The sequence below is a fragment of the Leptonychotes weddellii genome, chromosome 4, assembly GCF_054177405.1.
Source record: "Leptonychotes weddellii isolate Sample4059 chromosome 4, ASM5417740v2, whole genome shotgun sequence".
Lineage (NCBI taxonomy): Eukaryota > Metazoa > Chordata > Mammalia > Carnivora > Phocidae > Leptonychotes > Leptonychotes weddellii.
In genome coordinates this window covers 122,232,758-122,257,876 of record NC_138372.1, presented here as the reverse complement: position 1 = coordinate 122,257,876, position 25,119 = coordinate 122,232,758, and the positions used below count along the sequence as shown (strand labels likewise).

General features: G+C 36.3%; 1 protein-coding gene across 2 annotated transcripts in view; it reads left to right on the top strand.

Annotated features, from left to right (window-relative positions):
• Window positions 1–25,119, top strand: part of MRPS28 (mitochondrial ribosomal protein S28) — a 109,081-nt gene that overhangs the window by 17,106 nt on the left and 66,856 nt on the right. Inside the window, exons 2-3 of one of the 2 annotated variants that reach the window (XM_081816180.1) lie at window positions 5,631–5,812; window positions 7,867–7,987. In XM_081816180.1, the coding sequence (XP_081672306.1) occupies window positions 5,631–5,812; window positions 7,867–7,963 (279 nt within the window). In that variant the 3' untranslated portion in view covers window positions 7,964–7,987. The remainder of the gene's footprint in view (window positions 1–5,630; window positions 5,813–7,866; window positions 7,988–25,119) is intronic. The other variant, XM_081816179.1, reaches the window with a different exon arrangement.

The following is a 25,119-nucleotide window of genomic DNA, read 5'->3' as shown; positions in this document are numbered from 1 at the left end:
GACTCCATTTAGCCTATGGTACAAGACTCTTTACACCTTTGTGAGGGTAGCAGTTGTTTACAGCAACTTTTTGGACTCTAATCTCTGTTGTCATGTTGGTTTAACTCTGTATTTCCCTACCATTTCACATATTTTTATATTAAGGTTCAACTAGAGCCTGGTACATGACAAGCACTCAATACTGAACACATTTGATAAATGAATAAATTAAAGTGATACTGTTCGCTATATTTGTAATCCCTTCACCCTCCCCCATTCTACCTGGACAGTCCTGTTCAACTTTTAGGCCTCAAAGGGAAAAAATGGTACAGTAGAATAACAGGAATACTTAGGAAATCTGAGCCCTGTGACTAATTCTTAAAGGAAGCAGTCAACTCTAAGGTACCTGCTGTAGCTATGATAACTCTGTGGATGAGCTTTATAGAAACATTTTCCGTAACCAGGGTTGGACACTAAGCTCCATGGTATGGCCAGCGGGTGACAGGGTGCCTACTGTCTCTGCTGTCTGCATCAGCGTAAGACGAGCTAAGAATGTTGTCAAAGTGGGTTGAGGGAGTTGCTACAGTTACTGTTTTTAGACATTGACAAGTAAATGAGGAATTCAGAAATGGTTCTAGATTATGATTTTTGAAGGAGAGCTTTGTCTGATTACTTGACAAAGCTTCCAAACAGAATAGTAAGTGTACAATTTAAAAGCAAATTCAGGTGTTAATCTAGGGGTCTTATGCTTGTGGTAAAACTGTTTCACTCACTGAAAATACATTGACTTCCATTGTAAAATGTAACAAAGTGTAGGCAAAAATAATGGAACAAAAAACAGTAGCATTCTATTACTATTTGAATTTAAAATCTCTTTTAAAATATAATTATTCATACCATGAATAGCCAGAGCAGTCTTGAAAAAAAAGAACAAACCTGGAGACACCACAATCTTTGATTTCAAAGTATATTACAAAGCTGTAGTAATCAAAACAGTATGTTATTGGCATAAAAACAGACACATAGACCAATGGAACAGAATAGAGAGCTAGAAATAAACCCACACATACATGTTCAGTTAATTTATGATAAGGAGCCAAGAATATACAAGGGGAAATGATAGTCTCTTTAAGAAATGGTGATGGGAAAACTGTATAGCCCACATGCAAAAGAATGAAACTCAACCACTGTCTTTCAGCATACACAAAAAGTAACTCAAAATGGATTAAAGACTTGAACATAAGACCTAAACCCATAAATCTCCTGGAAGAAAACATAGGTAGTAGGGACCTTGACATAGGTGATGATTTTTTTCATTTGACACCAAAAGCAAAAACAGCAAAAGCAAAAATAAGTGAGACTACATCAAACTGAAAAGTTTCTTATAGCAAAGGAAGGAAACCATCAGCAAAATGAAAGGCATCCTACTGAATGGGAGAAAATATTTAAAAGTCATATATCTGATAAGAGGCTGATATTCAAAATATATAAAGAACCCATATAACTCAATAGCAAAAAAACCCAAAAATGGACAGAAATTCTAAGTAGACATTTTTCTAAAGAAGACATATGGATGAGCCACAAGTATATAAAAGATGCTCAACATCATCAATTATAAGGGAAATACAAAGCAAAACCACAGTGAGATATCGCCTTACCTGTTAAAATAGCTATTATCAAAAAGACAAGAAATAACAAGTATTGGTGAGGATGTAGAGAAAAGGGAACCCGGTACATTGTTGGTGGAAATGTAAATTGCTACAGCCACTGTGGAAAACAGTACAGAGGTTTTGAAAAAAAATTAAGAATAGAACTACCATATGACCCAGCAATTCATATATACACACATATATATGTATATGTAATGGAGTATTGTTCAGTCATGAAAAAGAAGGAAATCTTGCCATTTGCAACAACATTGATGGACCTTGAGGGTATTATGCTAAGTGAAATAAGTCAGACAGAGGAGGACAAATACGTATGACCTCACTTATATGTGGAATCTGAACAAACAAAAAACAAAAACAAAGCTCATAAGAAAAAAAGCTCATAGATACAGAGAACAGATTAGGGGTTGCCAGAGGTGGGATGGGGGGTGGGGGAGTGAATGGGGTCAGAAGTTACAAACTTACAAAATAGGTCAAGGGAATGCAGCATGGTGACTATAGTTAATTATACTGTGTTGTATATTTTAAAGTTGATGAGAGACCAGATATTAAAAGTTCTCATCACAAGAAAAAAATTTTTTGTAAGTGTATATGGTGATGGATGTTAACCAGGCTTACTGTGGTGATCATTTCACGGTGTATACAAATATCAAATCATTATGTTGTATACCTGTAACTGTTATAATATCATCATATTATAAGTTGATTGTACTTCAATATAAAAATAATTTCATAATTTTATGAAATTTATAATATAAATATTTTACAACAGATTTACTAAAAAGTCTTAAGAGATCTTATTAAATAATTAGTTGTTAACACTTAATTATTTCCTAAAACTTAGGAGGAAATATACCTTTTACTGTCATACTAATCTTAGCCCAAACATCTCTTCACAGTTATAAAGGAGATTATGTTATTTTAGGAACAGGCCCTAGTGATGGCTAAGTTATTTTCAATAAATGTTTAACTATTAGATTTACTACTGGATCTTCCTGTCATCTAAGGCTGTTTTAATTAGACCATGGCTTCAACTGAAAGTCTTCCAAAGGTGGTGGGGGGAGAAGAAGAGAAGGAGGAAAAGGAAGGAGAGAGAGGTAGGAGGAGCTGTCAACCATGGGGGTGGGGTAATGGGAAAGCAGGTCCTACGAAGAGGGGGGAAGGACCCTCTTTGACTGCAAGCAGGATGAGACCCAGAAGCTGATACTCTGCCTTTGAGCGGTGCTTTTTCCACCTGCTCTGGGGGCAACTGTTTATGAATGGAGTGTCACAGTAGCTGCTCTTGGCACCGCTGGGTTGGTCTGACTCTGCACTGCCTCTAGAGGGCAACTCATAGCCTGTGTCTGCATAGAGTGTGCTTCATCCTTGGCTCTGTACAAGAAAGAACTATTTTTTCGAGGTCCTTGTTTAAGGACCTTTAATATTATACTCTGTGGAGTTATAAAACTAGTAGTATGGCTCAAAGCATAATATTCCTGGCTACCTTTTCAGCTCTATTTGGCATCTAGATCTACTGACTTGTTTTTGGTTTAGATGGACACTCAGGTGCTCAGGATTCCTTCCCAGTGTGTTTCAACTCACTGAAACAAATCCATCGCCATACCCTCCTTCCTGCATCTAAGGGACTTGGCATCAGCCAAATGTTTTGACTTTCTTTTTTTTTTTTTTTTTAAAGATTTTATTTATTTGACAGAGAGAGAGAGAACACAAATAGGCAGAGTGGCAGGCAGAGGGAGAGGGAGAAGCAGGCTCTCTGCTGAGCGGGGAGCCAGATGTGGGGCTCGATCCCAGGACCCCAGGATCATGACCTGAGCCGAAGGCAGCCGCTTAACCAACTGAGCCACCCAGGCGCCCCTCCTTTGACTTTCTTTACCTTGAGGCAAAGGTCACAAGCTTTTGGTCTTTGGGCCAAAGTGTATTTTAACAGACTGATAAAATAAAAGGCTTTTTTTTTTTTTTAATAAACATGGAAAAATTGGGGATTTTACGTTAATACATGGATTTCTGGCTTTTCTTGGAGAATCAAAAGATGTGGCAACACTGGACTCGATTTGCAGCTGCAGCTGGAGCTGAGTAGTGGCTGTACCTTTTAGACTAGCACATATTCTTCTGCTCATCAAGTCCCCACCTAGCCTGGCATCTGAGTTTGTAATCCTTGGAGTACTACATGTATTAAAAATGAGTCATAAATATGGTTTTATAGTTTGTAAAGTAAGCATACTATCAGACTCTTAATAATTCTCCCTGAAATAACAGATGTAAAACTTATTCCAAATACAGGATGTAGGTAGATTAAATTGTTAGTATTCTTCTGTAATTAGCTCTCACAAACAGAAACTTAGTACTTCCCTTAGTTTGACCCAAAGAATGCACATACCACACCAGACACAAATTAAAGATGAGTAAAAGGTGCAAGTCTGTACTCATGGATTTCTGAAAAAGTGTGTGTTTGGGAAAAAATTTGTAAGTTAAAGAAAAAAAGAAGTAAGGAGCCTGCATTATATATTCAGTCATACCTCAAGTAAATTCAGTATGTAAAAAGACTCCTAGAAAATGAGCAGCACAAAACAAGAAAAAGAAGAAAATTATGACAAAACTGTTTAAAAATATTATATAACAAGAACTCATGTTCACCCTGGTAATTGAAGGATCCTTAATCACTTTTATTTTAATCTGTATTTAAATTAAAAAAAAAACCTTATTGGGCTATTTTTTATTAAAGTATAATTAACATATAGTATTAGTTCGGATACATGATATGATTCAGCAATTCTATACATTAATGCTCACACGATAAGTGTACTCTTAATTCCCTTTATCAATTTCACTCATTCCCCCTGCCCCCCACTTTTCCCTCTGGCAACCACCAGTTTGTTCTCTTTATTAGAGTCTGTTTTTTCATTTGTCTCTTTTTTTATTTGTTCATTTGTTTGTTTTGTTTCTTAAATTTCACATATGAGTGAAATCACTAAATTCCACATTTGAGTGAAATTATCTAATAATTGTTTTTCTCCATCTGACTTATTTCATTTAGCATTATATGCTCTAGGTTCCAGCCATGTTGTTGCAAGTGGCAAGATCTCATTCTTTTTTGTGGCTGAGTAATATTCCATTGTGTATTTGTACCACATCTTCTTTATCCATTCATCTGTCACTGGACACTTGGGTTGCTTTCACACTTTGGCTCTTGTAAATAATGCTAGAGTAAACTTAGGGGTGCATGTATCTTTGCAAATTAGTTTTCATTTTCTTTGGTTAAATACCCAATAGTGGGATTACTGAATCATATGGTAATTCTGTTTTTCATTTTTTGAGGAACCTCCATACTGTTTAGTCACTCCCACTAAACTTGAATTTGAAGGCTTTTTTTTCCCCCCAGATGATCAGTATTAGGAATAAAGTTAATCACTTTCTTGGATGCCCTACTCACATGCTCAGACTCTGACCTCCCTCTGTCCCCATGGTAGGAAGTTTTGTCTAAGGATGCTCCTTACTTTGCTCACATTCCAGATTCTACTCTGAGCCACCATATCAGCATCACTAAGCACTTTTCTTGGTTTCCTCTTCAAGAAGGAAAGGGAGGGGCACCTGGGTGGCTCAGTCGTTCAGCGTCTGCCTTTGGCTCAGGTCGTGATCCTGGGGTCCTGGGATTGAGCCCTGCATCGGGCTCCCTGCTCTGCGGGAAGCCTGCTTCTCCCTCTCTCTCCCTGCTTGTGTTCCCTCTCTCGCTGTGTCTCTCTCTGTCAAATAAATAAAATCTTAAAAAAAAAAAAAAAAAAAAGGAAAGGGAGGAAGAGGAGGTTGAAGAGTATATCTAGTTTTTTAAAGCAAAATTCCATTTAAATATTTTTTTCATATTGCCACAAAATATAAATATACAGCACATTCACTTTTAAAAATTTCCCCTGTAAGATTTTATCGTATCTGTCATATTATACCTTTATCTTGAATAATATACATATAAATCTCTCCTCTTTTTTTTAGGGCTCTCCAAAAAATGTGGAATCCTTTGCATCTATGCTGAGACATTCTCCTCTTACACAAATGGGACCTGCCAAGGATAAACTAGTCATTGGACGAATCTTCCATATTGTAGAGAATGATCTTTATATAGATTTTGGTGGCAAGTTTCATTGTGTATGTAGAAGACCAGAAGTGGATGGAGAGTAAGTAGAATCATTTCCACATGTTTTAAGAGTGTTGATAAAAGTTGAGATACCTCAAAAGTATTATTGAACTTTAATTGGTGATTTGCTAAAAGACAAAATATGTTTTATTTCTCTTCATTATGCTAGTTAGGGAAGTTAGGTGGGATTCATGTCATGTCATTTTAGTCACATTAGGCTAGATTCATATCTTCTCAAAGCAGTGAGAGCACTTTTGGGGAAGATTTTGATGTTCATCCTGGTAATAAACTATTCCCCACCATAAAATTAAAACCAGCTTTATAGTAATACATGCTACTCAGGGCATTTTACATATAACCTTTTTTGCCTCTTCCTCTGTTCCACAGTCTTCTGCTTTTCAGAGAAGCCTCCCTTTCTACTTCTTCATGCTCCTTTCTTCTCCTGCTACCAAATTCCGATGCTTTATCATTTTCTTTTCTTATTTTGTATCTTCTCTCGGGATTATAATTTTTCCTACTATAGAACAGAATTCATTCTGTTTATAGCCTATAAATAAAGGTATTTGTGAGTATAAGTATGCACTGGGGAGACCTTTAAGGTGGGAGAGCTAGGAGTAGAATATCAAGAGTGAAAGGAGATATGGAACTAAGATTCTGGGATTGGAAAACAATAGTAAGCAGTATAGAAATGATTTTTTCCCATCAGTTTTTAATGTGCCCATTTTAAAAATTTCAGTATTGGGGCGCCTGGGTGGCTCAGTTGCTTAAGCGACTGCCTTCGGCTCAGGTCATGATCCGGGAGTCCCGGGATCGAATCCCGCATCAGGCTCCCTGCTCAGCGGGGAGTCTGCCTCTTCCTCTGACTCTCCCCCTCTCATGCTCTGTCTCTATCACTATCTCTCTCAATAAATAAATAAAAATCTTAAAAAAATAAAAATAAAATAAAATAAAAATTTCAGTATTTCTGATACCAGGATGTATCTCAGAGTTGATGCTATGTTGACTTAATTGGCCATGTTTTTTATTCTTAATAGTACATAAAGTAATGGTGAATCTAGTACTCAGTGGCATCTTAGGATGAATTACAGTGATTAAGAAGTTTGTGATGTTTAAGAATGAGTCATATTGTAGAAATGAATAGGGAAAGAATCTGCTCTAGATCTAAGAGAGCAGTTATGAAAATGGGTTGCCTCTCTGCTGAGAGTTCTGGATATCTAGAGGTCCAGTTGATAACTGGACTCAAATGATTGGAAGACATGAACTCATTCTTCCTGAATCTGAATTGGACCTGACAAACTTAGTACAAATTTCCTCAGATCAGTGGCATGGGAATATTTAATAACTAGTTCTCCAATAAAAAAGGCCCTGATTTGCCAATTTCTGTAGTCTAAAATACTCCCACCATGGCCAATCTTAAGTTACCAATGTAATGTCCCTGAATGCAGAGTTGGGAATATGTGTACACAGTCAGCTCCCGCAAGGTGGTGCAGTCTGGCTCCAGCACACCTCTACCTCGGATAATCACAAGCTAGACAGTGTCTTGCAAGGTAAGTGCCATGAACCAGGTCATACCTGGGGAAGAAAACGGGCTGCTTATGCTACCGGCATTGAGAGGTAATGGCTCAAGATAGCCTGTCTTGATATATCAAATAACATACACGCTTAGTCAAAAATAGTAAGAACTCAAGAAATTTCTAAGTAGAGTAAGTCTGTCAATGCAGATATTAACACTGTCTATCTGTTGTGTAATGGGTCATTGAAGGGATTGAATCAGATAATGTATGTAAAGTTATGTAAAGTTAAAGATTAGTGACTGGCATATAATAAACAGATGCTACTATTATTACTATTCTTGAAATCCTCGTGATTTGGATTTTTGTGAACTAATGATGACATTCCTCAAGAATTCCTATTGAGGAGGGTTTATGCAGGAGGCAACTATGAAGATTTGTGGTCCTAAAGTTATCCTTCAAGAGGGGCATCCTGAGCTCTTGGATACTGTCAGTAGTGGCTGTGGCAGATCATTTCTCATTAATAGAAAAATATATCATTTTCTATATTTAAAAGTGAAGTACTGTTTTATTTTATGCAAAGAAATCTTCTCATCTCCTCCTTGCAATGGATAAGCTTTTCATCATGCTCCCATGGGTGCTACCCAGGTGCAATGGCCATCTTTATTTTTACAAGCTGACCTAACTTGCAGCCAGAACATCAGGTATGAACTTTACAAAAAATACATTTTACAGATAACTCTGCTGAATTATGAATATTTCACCTGCTCAGTCAGATTTATTACAAGTTGCAAATGTAGTATACATGTTTCCTTATGTTTGTGGAAGGAATTTTATGATATTTATTTCATGGGTATTTATTTCTTTGTGGATATTCTTTTATGTATGCTGTTCTTTTTCACCATTTCATTACAATTTTAAAACATTAGTTTTGTCATTATGTTATATGTTTGAGCATAATATTAAAGAATGCCTTAGGGACTAGAATGTCCACTGGACCTCTTCAGTTTGGCAGGCACTGTCATAGGGGCTGGTAAACTAGTCAGACTAGCTCTTTGTCTGCTCTCATGAAGTTGGGGCAACAACTTCTACTGGAGGGAAAGAGAATATATAGTAAAAAAGTACACAAATCAATTTTAAAAATTGGTAATTACATGAATAAAAAGGGATACCATGGTGACAAAATGGCGGGTAGAAGATAATAGTAGTTAGGAAAGGGCTTTGACTTCTACTTGTATTTTTGAAAGTCTGAAATACCCTCAGAGTGCTTTTCTTTTTCTTTTAATAATAAACAAGAGTCAAGGCTTAAGTTCTATTCATCTCTGGTCCTACAAGACCGGTCATGTTATTTCTAATAATGTGCTAAGGGGAGTAGTTCACTTTAGCCAGGAATTGAACTGAATAGTTTGGTGACTTTCATTCCCTTCCTGTCTATGTGTACATACCCTAATGGCTATGTAGGTAACAATTATAGCTCTATATCTGCATACATTGTTTTCTGGGGAGAAACTTTCTGTCTGAGCAAATCCTTTGTTGTCCAGTTTTTAATTCATCATGGAAAGAAGGTTTATACTTTTCACAGAACATTTATTAAATTTCTTGATTTCTATATGTAGAAATGCTTAGGTTATTTCCAAAACCCTTCCCTAGGTCTCTTATAGCTACCTGTCACTTATGCTTTGAAAGTATTGAGGCGCCTGGGTGGGTCAGTTGGTTAAGTGTCCGACTTTTGATTTCGACTCAGGTAATGATCTCAGGGTTGTGAGATTGAGCCCTGCATCGGGCTCCACGCTGTGCATGGAGCCTGCTTTAGATTCTCTCTCCCTCTCCCTCTGCCCCTTCTCCCTCTCACCCCCTCCAAAAAATAAAAAAGGAAAGAATTATAGAAAAGTGTCAGATCAGCATAAATACTGTTTCAGTTACTTTGCTTTTCTACCTGTATCCAGGACAAATTGTAGGTGGGAAATAATTTTATTTAGATCTTACCTGTTATCTTTCTAGGTGACAGGAAGATGATAATACCGAATGAGAAAGTAATGAGATCCAGCTAGGTCTCTGCTCATCCCCTTTTCATACTTACAAATTTAGATTATATGACTAGATAGAACAGCTTTTTGGGCTGGACACATGTTTGCTCTCTACCTCTTTGATGTCAGGCTGCCTCTGAGTAGATTTTAGGAGGGTAACTGAATAATGGCAGAACTTCTTGCTTTGATACATTTACTTAAGAGACTACAAATAAGATGTAGATATTTACATAATTTGTTCATCATTCATCAACCTGACCTGTTTTTTTAATCCCTTTTGAGAACCATTTTTTTTTCTCTTCAGTTTGTTTGACTTTTGTGTCATTGAATCTCTTCTACTTTAGGACAGTTTAAATTAATTAAGTGCAAAGAAAAATAACTCAAATTTAATAAAATACCCAGTTTAGCAAAATATTTTAGTTTTTTCATTATTTTTAAGATTTTTTATTAAGTTTTTTATTTTAATTCCAGTATAGTTAACATACAGTGTTATATTAGTTTTAGGTGTACAATATAGTGATTCAGTGATTCTCTACATTACTCACTGCTCATCATGGTAAGTGTAATCTTTAATCCCCATCACCTGTTTCACCCATCCTCCCCCCCGCCTCCTCCCCTCTGGTAACCATCCGTTTGTTCTCTATAGTGAAGAGTCTGTTTCTTGGTTTATCTCTTCTCTCTTTTTTTCCTTTTGCTCATTTGTTTCTTAAATTCCACATGGGTCAAATCATGGTATTTGTCTTTCTCTGAGTGACTTATTTCACTTAGCATTATACTCTCTAGCTCTATCCATGTTGTTGCAAATTGCAAGATTTCGTTCTTTTTTATGGCTGAATAATATTCCACTGTATATGTATATACCATATCTTCTTTATCCATTCATCTATCAGTGGACACTTGGGCTACTTCTATAATTTGGCTGTTGCAATACTGCAATAAACATAGGGCTGCATATATCCCTTTGAATTAGTGTTTTTGTGTTTGGGGGTAAATACCCAGGAGTACAATTACTAGATCATAGGGTAGTTTTATTTTGAACTTTTTGAGGAACCTCCATACATACTATCTTCCACAGTGGCTGCACCACTTTGCATTCCCTCCAACAGTGCACGAGGTTCCTTTTTCTCCACATCCTCGCCAACACTTGTTGTTTCTTTCATTATTGCTTTTACTATAGTTTCAAACTTAGAGCAGCTGATAAGAATCAGAAATTATTTTGGTTAACTGAATATTCTAATTAGCTAAGTAATATCCTTTTAATAAGTTCTATAACTTTTTTGTTTTAATATTTGTTTTTGATTATAGCTTGCTCTGTGCCCAACATGGGGCTTGAACTCACGACCTTCAGATCAAGAGTCACATGCTCTACTGACTGAGCCAGCCAGGCATCTCTGATTATAGTTTAAAGGAACACTTTTCAGCCTTTGTCCCAAGAAGCTCTTGAGTTCTGCAGAAAGGCTTCAGAGACTGTTCTGGGGGTAGCTGGGAAGTTCGACCTTACTTTCAGAGTGGCTCTACCCTCATTATTTTATATATTATAATTCTGGGAACATTTTGTTTAAAGAGTCGGGGGGCACCTGGGTGGCTCAGTCAGTAAATGTCTGACTCTTGATTTTGGCTCAGGTCATGATCTCAGAGTCCTGAGATCGAGCGCCACCTTGGGCGCCATGCTCAGTCCGCTGGAGATTCTCTCTCTTCCTCCCCACCCCCCGGTCCACTCACACACTCGCGTGCTCGCTCTCTCAAATGAATAAATAAATCTTTAAAAAAAAAGTGTAGGGGGGGAAATGGTACTATTTCTACCACAAAAAAAAAAAAAGGTTTGAAAAACACTTTTAAAAGAAAACTAATTCTAGAAAGACATTATATTAATAGTAACATTCAGAGTATAAGCTATGGTATTTAAGCATGAGTAGAAGTATTGTGATCTACTTAGACTGAGTTGCAAAATAGAAATAAGTAAATTCAGAGATTTTGGAGGTGTGGGTGGGCCTAATTCTAACAATACCAACCTTAAAAGTTTTAACCATTATATTGTTTTTCTTTCATGTCAGATTGTGACATGAAATCAGAAATCAGATTATGACAATTTAGAATGAATGACTCGGAGGCATTAATTTCTTTGGCAATTATCATTGAATTAACTGACTTGCTAAATTAATCAACATTCTGTTCTCTAAAACCCACTGACTGATACCAACATTAACTGGAAAATTAGAAATTGGTGGTCTTCTGCTATATCTGGTACTTTTGCTTCTTCCAGTTCAGCTATATCTTTAGTTAAAGCTAGTTAGTTGTGTTTGTTCCAAAATCTATTTATATTATTGGTAAGTAATTTTTTGATTATTGTATAAATTCATAAAATATGAGTATGGAAAGTGTTTTTGTTCTTAAGAAAGCTAATTTTAATATTTTGGAAAGACCTTCATAAAGAAGAGATTTTTTGTTGTTGTTGTTAAAGAAACTACTATTGAATTAGTTTGGGCAAGTAAACCATAAAGATGGGGAGGGGGAATCATAAAAATATGGAAGGAATTGCTTTCCAAATGCCTTTCTGTTCCTGTTTGACTTTAAAGTGACTGATTCTGGCAATCCCAGACATTGTAGTAAGGGTATTGCTTATATAAAGACATCAGTGCAGAGCTCCAGTGAGTGGACCTCTCCTCAGCGAGAAGGCTTGGACCTCTATCAGAATATTTGCATTAATTGCTAAACTAATGTCTTCACAGTGTATATGTATGCTTTTTTAATGGATTCTCACTTTAACCTACTTTTCCATGAGCCAACCTACAAGTCAGAGGGCTTCTACTGTGACTTAAAAATATAAAGCACTTTCCTATCATGTGAAACCTGCCTGCCCTTTCTTTAGACATTTTTTCTTCTGTTATTAACACAGCACACAATTTCACAAGATTTGTCCTAGTGTGAATTAAAATTGTTCCCTTTCCATATTCCCATCTGATAAACATAATAGCTAGTTTATCGAAAACCTACATTTGCACTCTATATGTATTGTCTGATGGCCACTCTGGAAAATAGTATGGAGGTTCCTTAGGAAGTTAAAAATAGAGCTACCCTATGACCCAGCAATTGTGCTAGGTATTTACCCCAAAGATGCAAATGTGGTGATCCAGTGCCCTTTAATGTTCATAGCAGCATTGTCCACAGTAGCTGGATAAAGAAGATGTGGTATACACACACACGCGCACACACACACACACACACACACACACACTGGAATATTACACAGCCATCAAAAAGGATGAAATCTTACCATTTACATTGACATGGATGGAACTGGAGGGTATTATGCTGAGAGAATTAAGTCAATCAGAGAAAGACAATTATCATATGGTTTCACTCGTATGTGGAAAATAATAGCATAGAGGATCATAGGGGAAGGGAGGGAAAACTGAATAGGAAGAAATCAGAGAGGGAGACAAACCATGAGAGACTCTGGACTCCTGGAAACAAACTAAGAGTTGCTGAAGGGGAGGTGGGTTGGGGGATGGGGTAACTGGGTAACAGGCATTAAGGAGGGCACATGATGTGATGAGCACTGGGTGTTATATGCAACTGATAAATTACTGAACTCTACATCAGAAACTAATGATGTACTGTATGTTGGCTAATTGAATTTAAATTTTAAAAAAAAGGAGGAGATATTTTCTCCATTTTCTAAATGAAGAAATTTAAAAAAAAAGGAGGAGATATTTTCTCCATTTTCTAAGCATAACTGTGCTGCAGTGACACAGCTGGTAATTAATAAGGCAGGGATTCAAACCTTAGGCTGTGTGTATTCCAACACAGCCCTGGAATGTTCTTTTCACTCTGCTGTTCTGCTCTCTAGATCCCACAGCATATAGTTACTGAGTATCATAGGACCCTCCTAAAATGGTCTCACATATGAGCCAGTTTTTATACCAGGGACCCTGAAGACAGTGTGGTGGGAAGGCTCTATGGAGGTCTGTTAAAGAATGGTAGGTAGCCTGTTATAATATCCTTGGTTGTGGTGTCCATGATCTAATATGTTTGGATAGTGTCACCACTGATAAGCTAATGACCAGTGGGTCCAGGCTTTGTTTCAGAATGGATGTGTAACGTAATTATGGTGAGACCTGTAGTCACAGGAGTTGGTTAATGTTTGACAGTGATTCATAACTCAGAGTCACCTGGCTTGGGAATGCTTTACTTCAAAAAAGTTTATTCTTCAAATTGTAGAAAGTTGACTCTTTACATGTAATACTCAATTTTTAATTCTTTGATTCTTTTTATAAAATACGTCATCTACTTTCCTTGAACCTTGTCAGACTTAAAGTAGTTTAACCTGTTTTTTTGGTCTTTGTTTTTGATGAACCAAGGTCATAATTATAAACATTAATTTCTGTGTTGTATCATAATTCAAATATATAGAATTATTGCTTTTTAGCTACACAACCCTCCAATTTTTGTAGTTTTTGTGTTTTGCCTTTAGATGTCATTATTCTTTCTCTGCTGTTGCACCTGTGTCTCCATTTTTAGCTTTTTTTGAACTTTTAAATTTTCTTCTTCTAATATTCTGATGCCCAGGAAATTGCCCACCAAATTCATTGTGCTTAAAATAAGAGCAGTTAGTATTTGAGTATGACCTCTCAGCCTCTTCTGTAAGTAAAGCGTATGTACTTTCAGTACATGGACTTCAACATGTATTTTGACAGCTTCTAAACTCCTCTGCTTAGTTCTCATTGAGTTCTGTGGAGACTTGATGTCACCAGATAAGTAACTTCCTGATAAATGAAGTGTAACTAGGTTGGGGTCTTGTCTGTGTTGATGGCCTGTTCACTGATGCCTTTGATAGGGATTGTCACATCTTAGGACGGTGTTTGTTGAACTAGTCAACATGCTGAGTGTCTTGGACATGAGTATTTATTGTGGTTGAGACTTTAACACCTCCAGTAGGAACACTAGTGAAAATAAGATGGGATTATTGGACCTCAAATACTGTTTGAGATGGTATCAATTCTTACAGTAAATTTGTAAGTAAATGGGTAAATTCCTTAAGAACATTATTAAACCCGAAGTATTGTTTTATATAGCATTGGTTAGTTTGATTGCTTGGATTGTACCTGTAGTACATTTTATCAGTCTCAAGAATTAAGCTGATGATTTTATTATTTTTATTATTTTTTAATTAAGTTTTTATTTTGATTCCAGTATAGTTAACATACAGTGATGTGTTAGTTTCAGGTGTACAATATAATGATTCAGCAATTCCATACATCACCCAGTGCTCATCACAAGTGCCCTCCTTAATCCCCATCACATATTTCACCCATCCTCCCACCCACCTCCCCTCTGGTAACCATCAGTTTGTTCTCTATAGTTAAGAGTCTGTTTTTTGGTTTCTTTCTCTCCCTCTCTCTCACTTTTTTTCCTTTGCTCATTTGTTACTTAAATTCCACATATGAGTGAAATCATATGGTGTTTGTCTTTCTCTAACTTATTTTGCCTATCATAATGCCCTTTTGCTCTATCTGTGTTGTTGCAAATGCAAGATTTCATTTTTTATGGCTGAATAATATTCCATATATATCACATCTTCTTTATCAATTCATTTTATTTTTAAATAAACTAGGTCATGGTGTAGTTTTTCACTGAGTCAGCAAGCATTTAACGAGCAGCTGTCATGTGTCACCTCTGTGTTTAATGCTGTTGATGTTCAGATTAAAGACAGTGCCTGCTTTCAGGGAGCTGATGATTCAGTCAGGGGGATAGAGAAGTAAATCGATATATATTACACTGTGTAAGTTCTGTTTACTGTATCCTACAGGAATGGAGAAGAGGGGATCAGTGATTCTGTTAGGTTGTCAGAGAAGGTTTCCCAGAGGAACTAGCAATTGAATTGAGTTGTAAAGGACCGAGGATAGGAGATACAAAGTGCAAAAAATGGCTGCACTTGGAAAAGTTTTAAGTGAGAGAGAGCCTGGCTTTTCTGGGAACTCAAGGGGATTAGTCGGCTTAAGTTGAGAAGTGATGAAGAGAGTGGGGAGTTGGGCAGGAGGCAGATCTTCAAGGAATTTATATATCATTTTAAAAAATTGGGGCTTTATTCTGAAAGTGATAAAGAGCCATTAAAACATGGACTGGGTTTGTGTTTCAATGAGATCATTCTGGCATTGGTGTGGAACATATATTGGAAGAATGAAATGAGTTAAGCCAATAAAGAAGCTTCTGGAAAGAAGTCATGAGAATGTTAATTAAGTCTGAGGGTCAGGAGAGGAGACTTTCATTAGCAATTTAGGAGATAGAAGAAACAGGTCTTGATGACTAAGTATGGATAGTGAAGTAGAAGTTTTGAATGGTGTTTGATTTAAGACATGAATGACTAGGTGGTTACTAAGTCTGGTTGTTTTGGGTAGGTAGAAGGGGAATGGATTATATTGATATTTTTGTCTGCTTGAAAAATAAAAATTAAAATGCCCAGATTTAGGTCAGTTTTGATTCTCTCATTCCCATTCATAGTCATACTACTTCTGATAAGTATCAGTTAAGGAACATTTCTCTTTTTATTGAAATATAAAATCCTTGTGGGTAAGCCATGCTTATATTTTTGGTTAAAGAGCCAAATTCTCTAAATCTTATTTCATTATTTTAATTTTGATTTTTTAAGAATTGTACATATTTCTGTAAAATCCTAAAGTCCAGTTTTACAGATGAAGTCTATTTATTTATTAATGTGTTAATGAAGATCACGTCTTTTAAAGCATTATTTCTACACTGGCATCCCTATCAAAACACACATGATTGACAGTTCTGAAAATTGAAGAGTTTCAAAACAAGCATGATTGGCAGTTCTAAGGTAACTAGCACGTGCACTGAATATTATTTGTACTTTTGTTTGACATTAAGGTAGAAAAAACGAGCTAATTTCCTAGTCTTTGTTTCTATTTCAGGTTGTATGATATATAGGGTCAAATAAAGAGTGGGATGGATATTGAACGTTTCAAAGACTGAGGTTTTCAAGATGTGTTGGTGGGGGAAAAGAGAAAATAAGATTTTGAATTAAGTGGTTCTCTTTATTCCAGAGGACATGGTACACAATTAAAAAGTATGAACATTTTGAAATAGATTTGTGATTGAAAATCATTCTATCATATTTTCTTAACAGAGCTCTGCTTATTTTTTTTAGGATAAAAGAGCATCTATTATATTTAACTTTTTAGTAAGAAGCCTTAAGAATATGTGTAAATTATAAATTATGATCCCAGAAGTGTTCTAAGTTCATGAAACACATGTAGTCAGGCTTTTGAATAGCATTAGACTTAATAACAACAACAAAACCAAGCTGACAGATAAAGAGAACAGATTGGTGTTTGCCAGAGGTAGGGGGTAGGGGGTGGGCAAAATGGGTGATGGGGGGTCAAAAGGTACAAATTTCAGTTATAAATAAGTCATGGGGATGTGATGTATTGCATGGTGACTATAGTTAATACTACTGTATTGCATATTTGAAAGTTGCTAAGAGTAGATCTTAAAAGTTCTCATCAAGGAAAAAAATGTCTTGCATAACTATGTATGGTGACGACGTTAACTAGACTTACCATGGTGATCATTTCACAATATATACGAATATCAAATCATTATGTTGTACACCTGAAATTGATATGTTATATATGTCAGTTATACCTCAGTAAAAAAAAAAATGTTTTTAATGAAGAGCATTAGAGGTTCTTTTTACCCCCCTCAGATATATGGCATAGCGGTGTTCTATTGGATTGATTTGTTCTATTAGATTCTATCTTTTTTTTATTATTATTATTTTTTATTGTTATGTTAATCCCCATACATTACATCATTAGTTTTAGATGTAGTGTTCCATGATTCATTGTTTGTACATAACACCCAGTGCTCCATGCAGAACGTGCCCTCCTCAATACCCATCACCAGGCTAACCCATCCTCCCACCCCCCTCCCCTCTAGAACCCTCAGTTTGTTTTTCAGAGTCCATCATCTCTCATGGTTCGTCTACCCCTCCGATTTCTGCCCCCTTCATTCTTCCCCTCCTGCTATCTATTAGATTTTATCTTGATTGATGTATAAAATTGATTTGCTTCGTATAGCATATTCACATATGTATTAGTCTAGAGATTGTGTAAATTAAATGTCTAATAAGTTTGCCATATATGCTTTCCCGGAACTGTAAAGGTTAAAAGTGAATCTGGAAACTACTATGGTGGCTGCTTATTAAGGAATGTAAGCAATTAAGTGTTCCCACAAAAGCTTTGAAGTTAATACCTTAATAGGATGAAGAGGAGAAAAAGTCAAGGCTGCACTCCCTACAATTGGTTCAGGCTGTAGTTCTATTGACTTAAGAATAGACTTCAGAAAAATTAAAAGCTATCTTAAGTAGAAAGTGTAAGTTCTACTTTAGTTTGTAGAATTTTGTATTAATTTAGATTGCCACTTTATAACATCTAGAAACTCTCAGGGACCCGGGATTTCAGTATGTATTCTGTAATTTGTGGTTAATAATAAGAACAATAATAGCTAACGTTTGTTAAGCACTCTATGCTAGCACATTACTGAGTTTTGTATGTATTATTTTCTTTAATCTTTTTATTACTCTATGGTAGATACTATTAGAATCTTCATTTAAAAAACACTGAAGAAACAAAGGCTACAGAGATTTTAAGTCATTTCCCCAAGGGTAGCAGCTAGTAAGTAAGCAGACCTGAGACAGTGTAGCTCCATATTGTTATCCACTACTTTATACTGATCAAATACACTTCCCGTGTGTGTGTGTGTGTGTGTGTGTATGATTTGTTAATTTTTTCAGCAAATATTTATCGAGTATCTTAATTACAGTGTGCTGAATGCACTTTAAATGCACTGTATGATGTCTTTAGGAGGAAGGGTGCATAGAGCACAGTAACACAGGAATTTAGGGATAAATGCCTACATGAATGATGTGGTTGAGCACAAAAATCAGAGGAGAAGCTGGAGAAATAAAAGTTGAAATGGTTTCATTAAAAAAAGGGCCTTCTCAAAGAGAGGAAACTTTAGCTAGATTCTGAAGGATAGGGGGAGGGGTGTTAGGAGATGGATAGTAAAAGGACATCTGTGGGGGAAAAGCATGAGTAATGGCATGGAATTGAGAATGAGCTTGGTGAGATCATGTTAGTTATCTCTACCTGTGTAACGTGTTACTCCAAAACTGAGTGGCTTAAAACAATAAAAATTTATTCTCTCACACAATTGCTGTGGGGCAGGAATCCAGAAGAGTTTTAGCTGAACAGTTATGGCTCAGAGTTTCTCGTGAAGTTCAGACAAGATATTGGCTAGTGCTGCAGTCATCTGAAGGCTTGACTGAGGCTGGAGGATATGATTCCAAGGCGGCTCCCTCATGTGCCTGGCAAGTTAGTGCTGGCTGTGGGCAGGAGGCCTTAGTTTCTCATCCCATGGACCCCTCCATTGGGCTGCTTGAGTGTCTTCACAACATAGTAGTTAGCTTCCCCCAGAGTGAATAATTTAAGAAAGGTTGAGGTGGTTGTGATACCTCTTATAACTTAGTCATGCATTGTCACTTCTGCCTTATTCTATTCTATTCTAAACCTAGCCCACACTCAAGGGGAAGGGAATTAGTCTCCACCTTTTAGAGGGAATTGTGTACAAAATATGTGTACATATTTTAAAATCACCACAGTGGTCAGGAGCCCATGGCTTGGTAAAGTTTTAGGGGGGTAATGAAATACTTGCTCTGATACACAGGCAAGGATCCTTATAGAAAACTCTGGATTTCAGGCTAAGAACTTAGGACAATGGAAAGATAGCAGAGTGGCATTTGGGAAGTGGTATTTTTGTGTGATGTCACCCACAGTGAGGTGTGAGATGGAATGGACGCAGCAAGGACAGTTCTAGACTGTCATGGTAGTCCAGGCAGGGGCTGGCCCAGAGTGAGGAGAGATGGGAAAGGAAAACTAGGAGAACTGTTCACAGAAATGACTGGTGCTTGAGGTTTCCAGCCTGAGGGGCTAGATAAATAGAGGTCACAGCAATAGGAAGTTAGGCAGAGTTGCTGTTCACCGGACAGGATATGGAGCTCTGTTTTAAACATGTTGTAGTGGGGTGCCTGGGTGGCTCAGTCGCTAAGCATCTGCCTTCAGCTGCCTTCAGCTCAGGTCATGATCCCAGGATTCTGGGATCAAGCCCCGCATCGGGCTCCCTGCTCTGCGGGAAGCCTGCTTGTCCCTCTCCCACTCCCCCTGCTTGTGTTCCCTCTCTCGCTGTGTCTCTCTCTGTCAAATAAATAAATAAAATCTTAAAAAAAAAAAAATCCAAAAAACATGTTGTGGGTTTTCTGTAGATATTTGGCCATATGGGATTGGATTGATGAAAAATTAGGCTGTAGAGTAACAGTAGACCTGGAATTAGTCAGTTCATACTGGACTGTAAGTTTCTATATCTTCTGTTTCTATCAGCAAAAACAAAACAAAACAAAAAACCCCCAAAACAAAGGCAACAAGCATCAGTGCAGATTTGAGTTAGTGCCACATTAAGGAAGAGGGACTGATTTGAAGAAACCTTGTAGTGTTCAGGTTCAGACATCGTTTTAGAACTGAAACAGCTTTACTTCTGAAAGTGAAATACAGATTTAGCAGTAACAGATGAGATCCTGGAGAAGTAGCATAACCTTGCCAGGTTAGAAGTTCGTATTATTCAACTTCGACCAGAGTTCTCAGAATTCTTTCACTCACTTTTAGAAGATTTCTTATTACTTTACCTTCTTCACTCTTGGGCCTCTTGTTCCTCTCCTCCACCTCCTTAGCAGATAACCTTATCTCCTTCTTTATTGAAATCAGGTTCATACATTAGTTTAATCCCTATGAAATTACTATTTTTTTAAGTAAAAAAGTTGAATATCTGATTCAACTTAATATCCCTCGATTTCCTATTCTTTACCTTAAATCATCTTTTCTAGAGAACTTGATAAAATTTGAAACAGTTTTACCTTGTTTCCCCCTTCAGACTATTGTTCTATTCCTCCCTGTTTTCCAGATTTCCATTCATACCTCAGGTAGCCCACCTGGCTTGCCCTTACCATCCTACTAAATGAAAACACCCTTTTAAATTTGGCAATGCCCCAGGCATCTGTCCAACAGTTTGCTCAAGCTCTCAGTCAACACCAGTGGCTCTTCCCTTTTCTGAAACTGCCATATACCTTCATATTCTTGGTGATCCTTCTATTTCCCTGTTCTTTTTATACATCCCTCTAAAAGTGCTTTATAAAATTTTAGGGAAGAAAGATGGTAAGGAGGAGATATAGTAGTTTTGGGCATGTGCAGGGAAGTTGAGCAGGGCAAATATCAGGAAGAATGTAGGGGTGGAGGTCAAGAGGCCGTGGTTCTAATTCTATATCATCATTGAAAAGCACTTTATATGCCTATAAGTGACCCTTATAAATGTCTCCATTTATATGTATCCCTTTTTCTTTTATTTTAATTGTGAGTAAATTAGGAATTCAGGTTCAACATAGTCCCATACTTGAAAATATAATGCTTTTGTTTTTAGCTTGTTTTAATTCTTTCTTTTTTTGTTTTAGGATGCCAACACATCTTTTTTTTTTTAGCTTAATTCTTAAGGAAAGATATTTCCATAAATATACTACAGTTAAATTTCTTTTAAAGTTTTAATTCAGAACCTTAATTTTGGACCTAAAATAGAATACTTTGTCTTCTTTTTTAAAATGCAAATTAGTATTAAATAGGTATAATTAAATCCTTAATTAGTACTGATTGAGCACATTATAATCTTCATGTGGATTGTATGCTCCTGACTGTGTCATTTTTGAATTTATTAAGCAATGACTCTTTCCTGGATGTATTATCCTTTAAAGCATTTTTCTTTATATACAGTACTTTTTTTTGAAAATGGAATTATCAATTACTTGTTATGGCATGTAGTAGAGAGAACTATCCCTCTTTCAGTGTGGAATATATGATTTGAAGTTACTTGGCTTCAGGAATATATTGCTGTGAATGTATATATCTTGAGACTCAGCATTTTTGCTTGAGTTAACCTTACCTCAGAACTTTTGTTTTACTCACCATCCATTTTGTTTTGGCCTTTACACTACATTTACTTTTTGTTTACTGGGATGATACAATGTGCCAAACTGGTTTTGAAAGTTAACAGCTAAACGTAAACTCTTTAAATCTCACAGTCTAATCCAGAAACTAAATGTCTTTTCCTGATTGCAATTGCAAATATTTTAGCCTGCCTGTTTCCTGAATGTAATTTATTTAGAAACTTTAATTTTGAATTTAGCTTGTTTTTCAAGTACTGTACCTTCATCATGAATTTTTTAAGTTCTTTGTTTCATTTGTTTCAGTGAAGGCAACATCTGAAATTTGAAGGGAAATGTTCCAGAATTAAAGCTTAGCATATGCTAATTTGTGATAGAAGTTCTGTGTATGTTAGTAATGGTGATGACGGTGGTGATGGTGATGGCTGATTATAGTAGCAGCCACTTCCTAATTTTTAGAACTGTTACAAAATTCTCTCTCCAAAGGAATCTTAAGTCACTTTAACAAAACAAACATATGCTATAGCTTCTGGCAAAAATAATTTTTAAGTGTCTGGCCGAGTGCCCTGCAGATGATAAATTTGCCATAAATATTAAGCATTTAGCTAACAGAAGGGTGTTGCAATTATTGGTTGAGATGTACTGTTCTTAGTTTTCCATTGGTGTTACAAAGGAACAAAATTACATTCGTCGAGGAGGTGTAAGTATTCCTGTTTGAGTAAAGTACCCAAGAACTGTTAGGAAGAAAAATAAAACTAATGTTGAATTCAATGAGCATTTATTATTATTTATTTATTTTTTTTAAGATTTTACAGCATGAGAGGGGAGAGGGTCAGAGGGAGAAGCAGGCTCCCCGCTGAGCCGGGAGCCCGATGTGGGACTCCATCCCAGGACCCTGGGATCATGACCTGAGCCGAAGGCAGACGCTTAACCATCTGAGCCACCCAGGCGCCCAATGAGCATTTATTATTTTCCAGAATTAGAAATTAGTAGATATCTGTTCTTATCTTCATAGTTGTCTAGTATTATCATAATCATTTTAGCCGATAATTATCAGCTGTTAGCTCTTGCCATGTTTAGGCACTTCTAAATGTCTTTGTGGTTTAACCTCATTGGCCTTGAAATAAGAATTCCTGCATTTGAATCCTGGCCATATTACTTATTAATTGTGTGATCTTGGGCAAGTTGCTTAACTTTTTGGAGTCTCAATTTTTGTGTCTTTAAAATGGGTGAATGAATTGATAGGACTTTCCTCAAACGGTTGGTATGAGAACTAAATGAAGTTGTCATCATCTTCGTCATCATCCTCCTCCTCATCAGCAGCTGACATTATTGAACCTTTTCTACATGTCAGACAGATACTATACATACATAGCATTACACCTGCATTACAAATGAGGAAAGTGAGCCTCAGAATTTAAGTGACTTTCCAAATCACTTGGACTTGTGTCAGCTGCACATAGCAGAAAACCTGACAGCCTGTGGCTTAAACATATAGAGACTTACTTTTCTTGTTTAAGAATTCTGGATGTTGATGGCTTTGGAGGTTGCTTCAGCGACTTGAACACATCAGCACCGCACGGGCTCCACACTTCCTGAATCATGGGTGCAGTAAGGCTGCTGGATAACAGATCTGTATTCAAGAGAAGGAAGAGAATGGGGTGGGCCTGTTAGCTTCTCTTTTTTATCAGGAAAACAAAAGCTGTTTTAGAAATCTCTTCCAGACTTCAGCCAACCTTTCTTTGATCAGACCTGTATAAGTTGGCCCCTCCCTAGCTGCAGGGAAAGCTCTGAAAACAAGCATTTAATCTTTTCATAGTGTAGTGCTGCCGGGGAGAAGGGGGAAGTAACTCTCCTGTTACCTAAGCCCGTGGGCTCGGCTCCTTTGCCTGAGCTCCAGCTGTTGAGTGGCAGAACTGAGCTACAGATCTAGTTATACTGCACTTCAGAGGCCTGTTTCTCCAATTCTGCCCCTCAGAAAAAATCAAGACACCCACATTGCAAACATTTTGAATAAACATTATCCAACATCTATATAGGTACGGTTCTTCTTCTTAAAATTTTGTATTTTTCAGAATAAAAAATATTTACCTCTTTAGGCTGGCTGAATTTTGAAGTTATAGGTTATGTGTCTCTCCCTATCTTCAAATAAAAATATAAAACAAAATAAAAATTAGTGACTGAATGCTTTGTATATTAGAAATAACTACTAAGATATGTTTGTTTTGGGGGATTTCTGATAACATTTTTCAACTTTCTATAGTAAAAAGAAAAGCCATAATACATAATTAAAGTAATAAGTTTTTGCCTCTTTCCGTTCTAATTATTACGTTTTAACTCATGGCAAATGAGTTTGTTCTATGCTCATTTCCTAAGGGGTGGTTATCCACTGATTTCATTTTCTGGAAAATAAAATTATGTCACAATTCTTGGAAACTACATATTTATTTATTTTTTTTGTTTTGTTTTTTTCAGAGATGGGGGTGGGGTGAAGAGTGGGTGAAATTAAGGACATAATTCAAATTCTCTTTTCAGTCCTCAGAGACATAACCATTGCTTACTCTTTTATTTTGTCTTGTTTATATTTGAGGTAAATTACACTGAATTTTGTAGAGGAAAAAGGGATAAGATAGAGTACCATTTTGAGCTAGGCAACATTATATCTACATTTTGTAGGCAAGAGGACTGAGGCCTAGAGAAGTATGAAACTTAGGTAGAGTCAATAAGCAGGTACACAGCAGAGTTTGGATTGGAGCCGGACCTGTTCCACGGCTCATTGTGAGCCTGAAATCTTCAACAGTCTCCACTTAAGACAGATCTTTCTGTTTCTTTTAAAATGTTTAAATGACATGTTTATCAAATGCAGTATATCTCTACGTATCACTTTTTACATTTCAACAACTTTTTGTTGCAATAATCTTTTGTAAAATAATTAAGAAACGTAGTTAACTGTAAGTCATAGTTTATCTTAGGCCACAATTTTCTGATTTTTTTCCTACCAAATCATTTTACCAGAGATGTTATCAAGTAATATTTATCTAAGTTAAGCTAAATTCAGCCATATCATTGTCAACCATGAACTGTCATTGACTAATAAAACAGATGGACTGTTACTTGTTTGACCTTTCTAGTCTGAATTTAAAAATATGTCTTTTTAACTAATGGCATGGTGATATGTCTATCTACAGTTCGGTGTGTAGAGCTCTATTTTCAGGTTCATTTTTTTAATTGGATAATTAACCAAGCAAAATATTTTAGTTGCATTTTTATAAGAAAAAGGCAAGTTTAAAGAAGTATTTATACATTTATCATTGTAAATACCATTAAATACAAATACTGTATTCTTTTACATTAAAATTTTGTCTTACTGAAAAATGCATTAGTTTTAATTTATGCAAGTTTTTGTTCTAATTTTACTGTATGCTGTTTTGTTTATTACAAAGATACACTATTGACCAAACCAAACCCAATTAATTCTATTGGTTTCTTCATTTTATTTTTAAGATTTTATTTTTAAGCAATCTCTACACCAAACATGGGGCTTGAACTCACAACCCCAAGATCAAGAGTCTCACACTCCACCAACTGAGCCAGCCAGGCACCCCCAGTTTCTTAATTTTAGATTGAAACTTTAATTCACTTACTTATTCTATATATTAATCAATACAGTGTCAAAGCTAATATTCTTCAGTGATCAAGTCAAATTGCTAAAATTATATTATGTTGGTATTTCTGTTATTAATTTTTT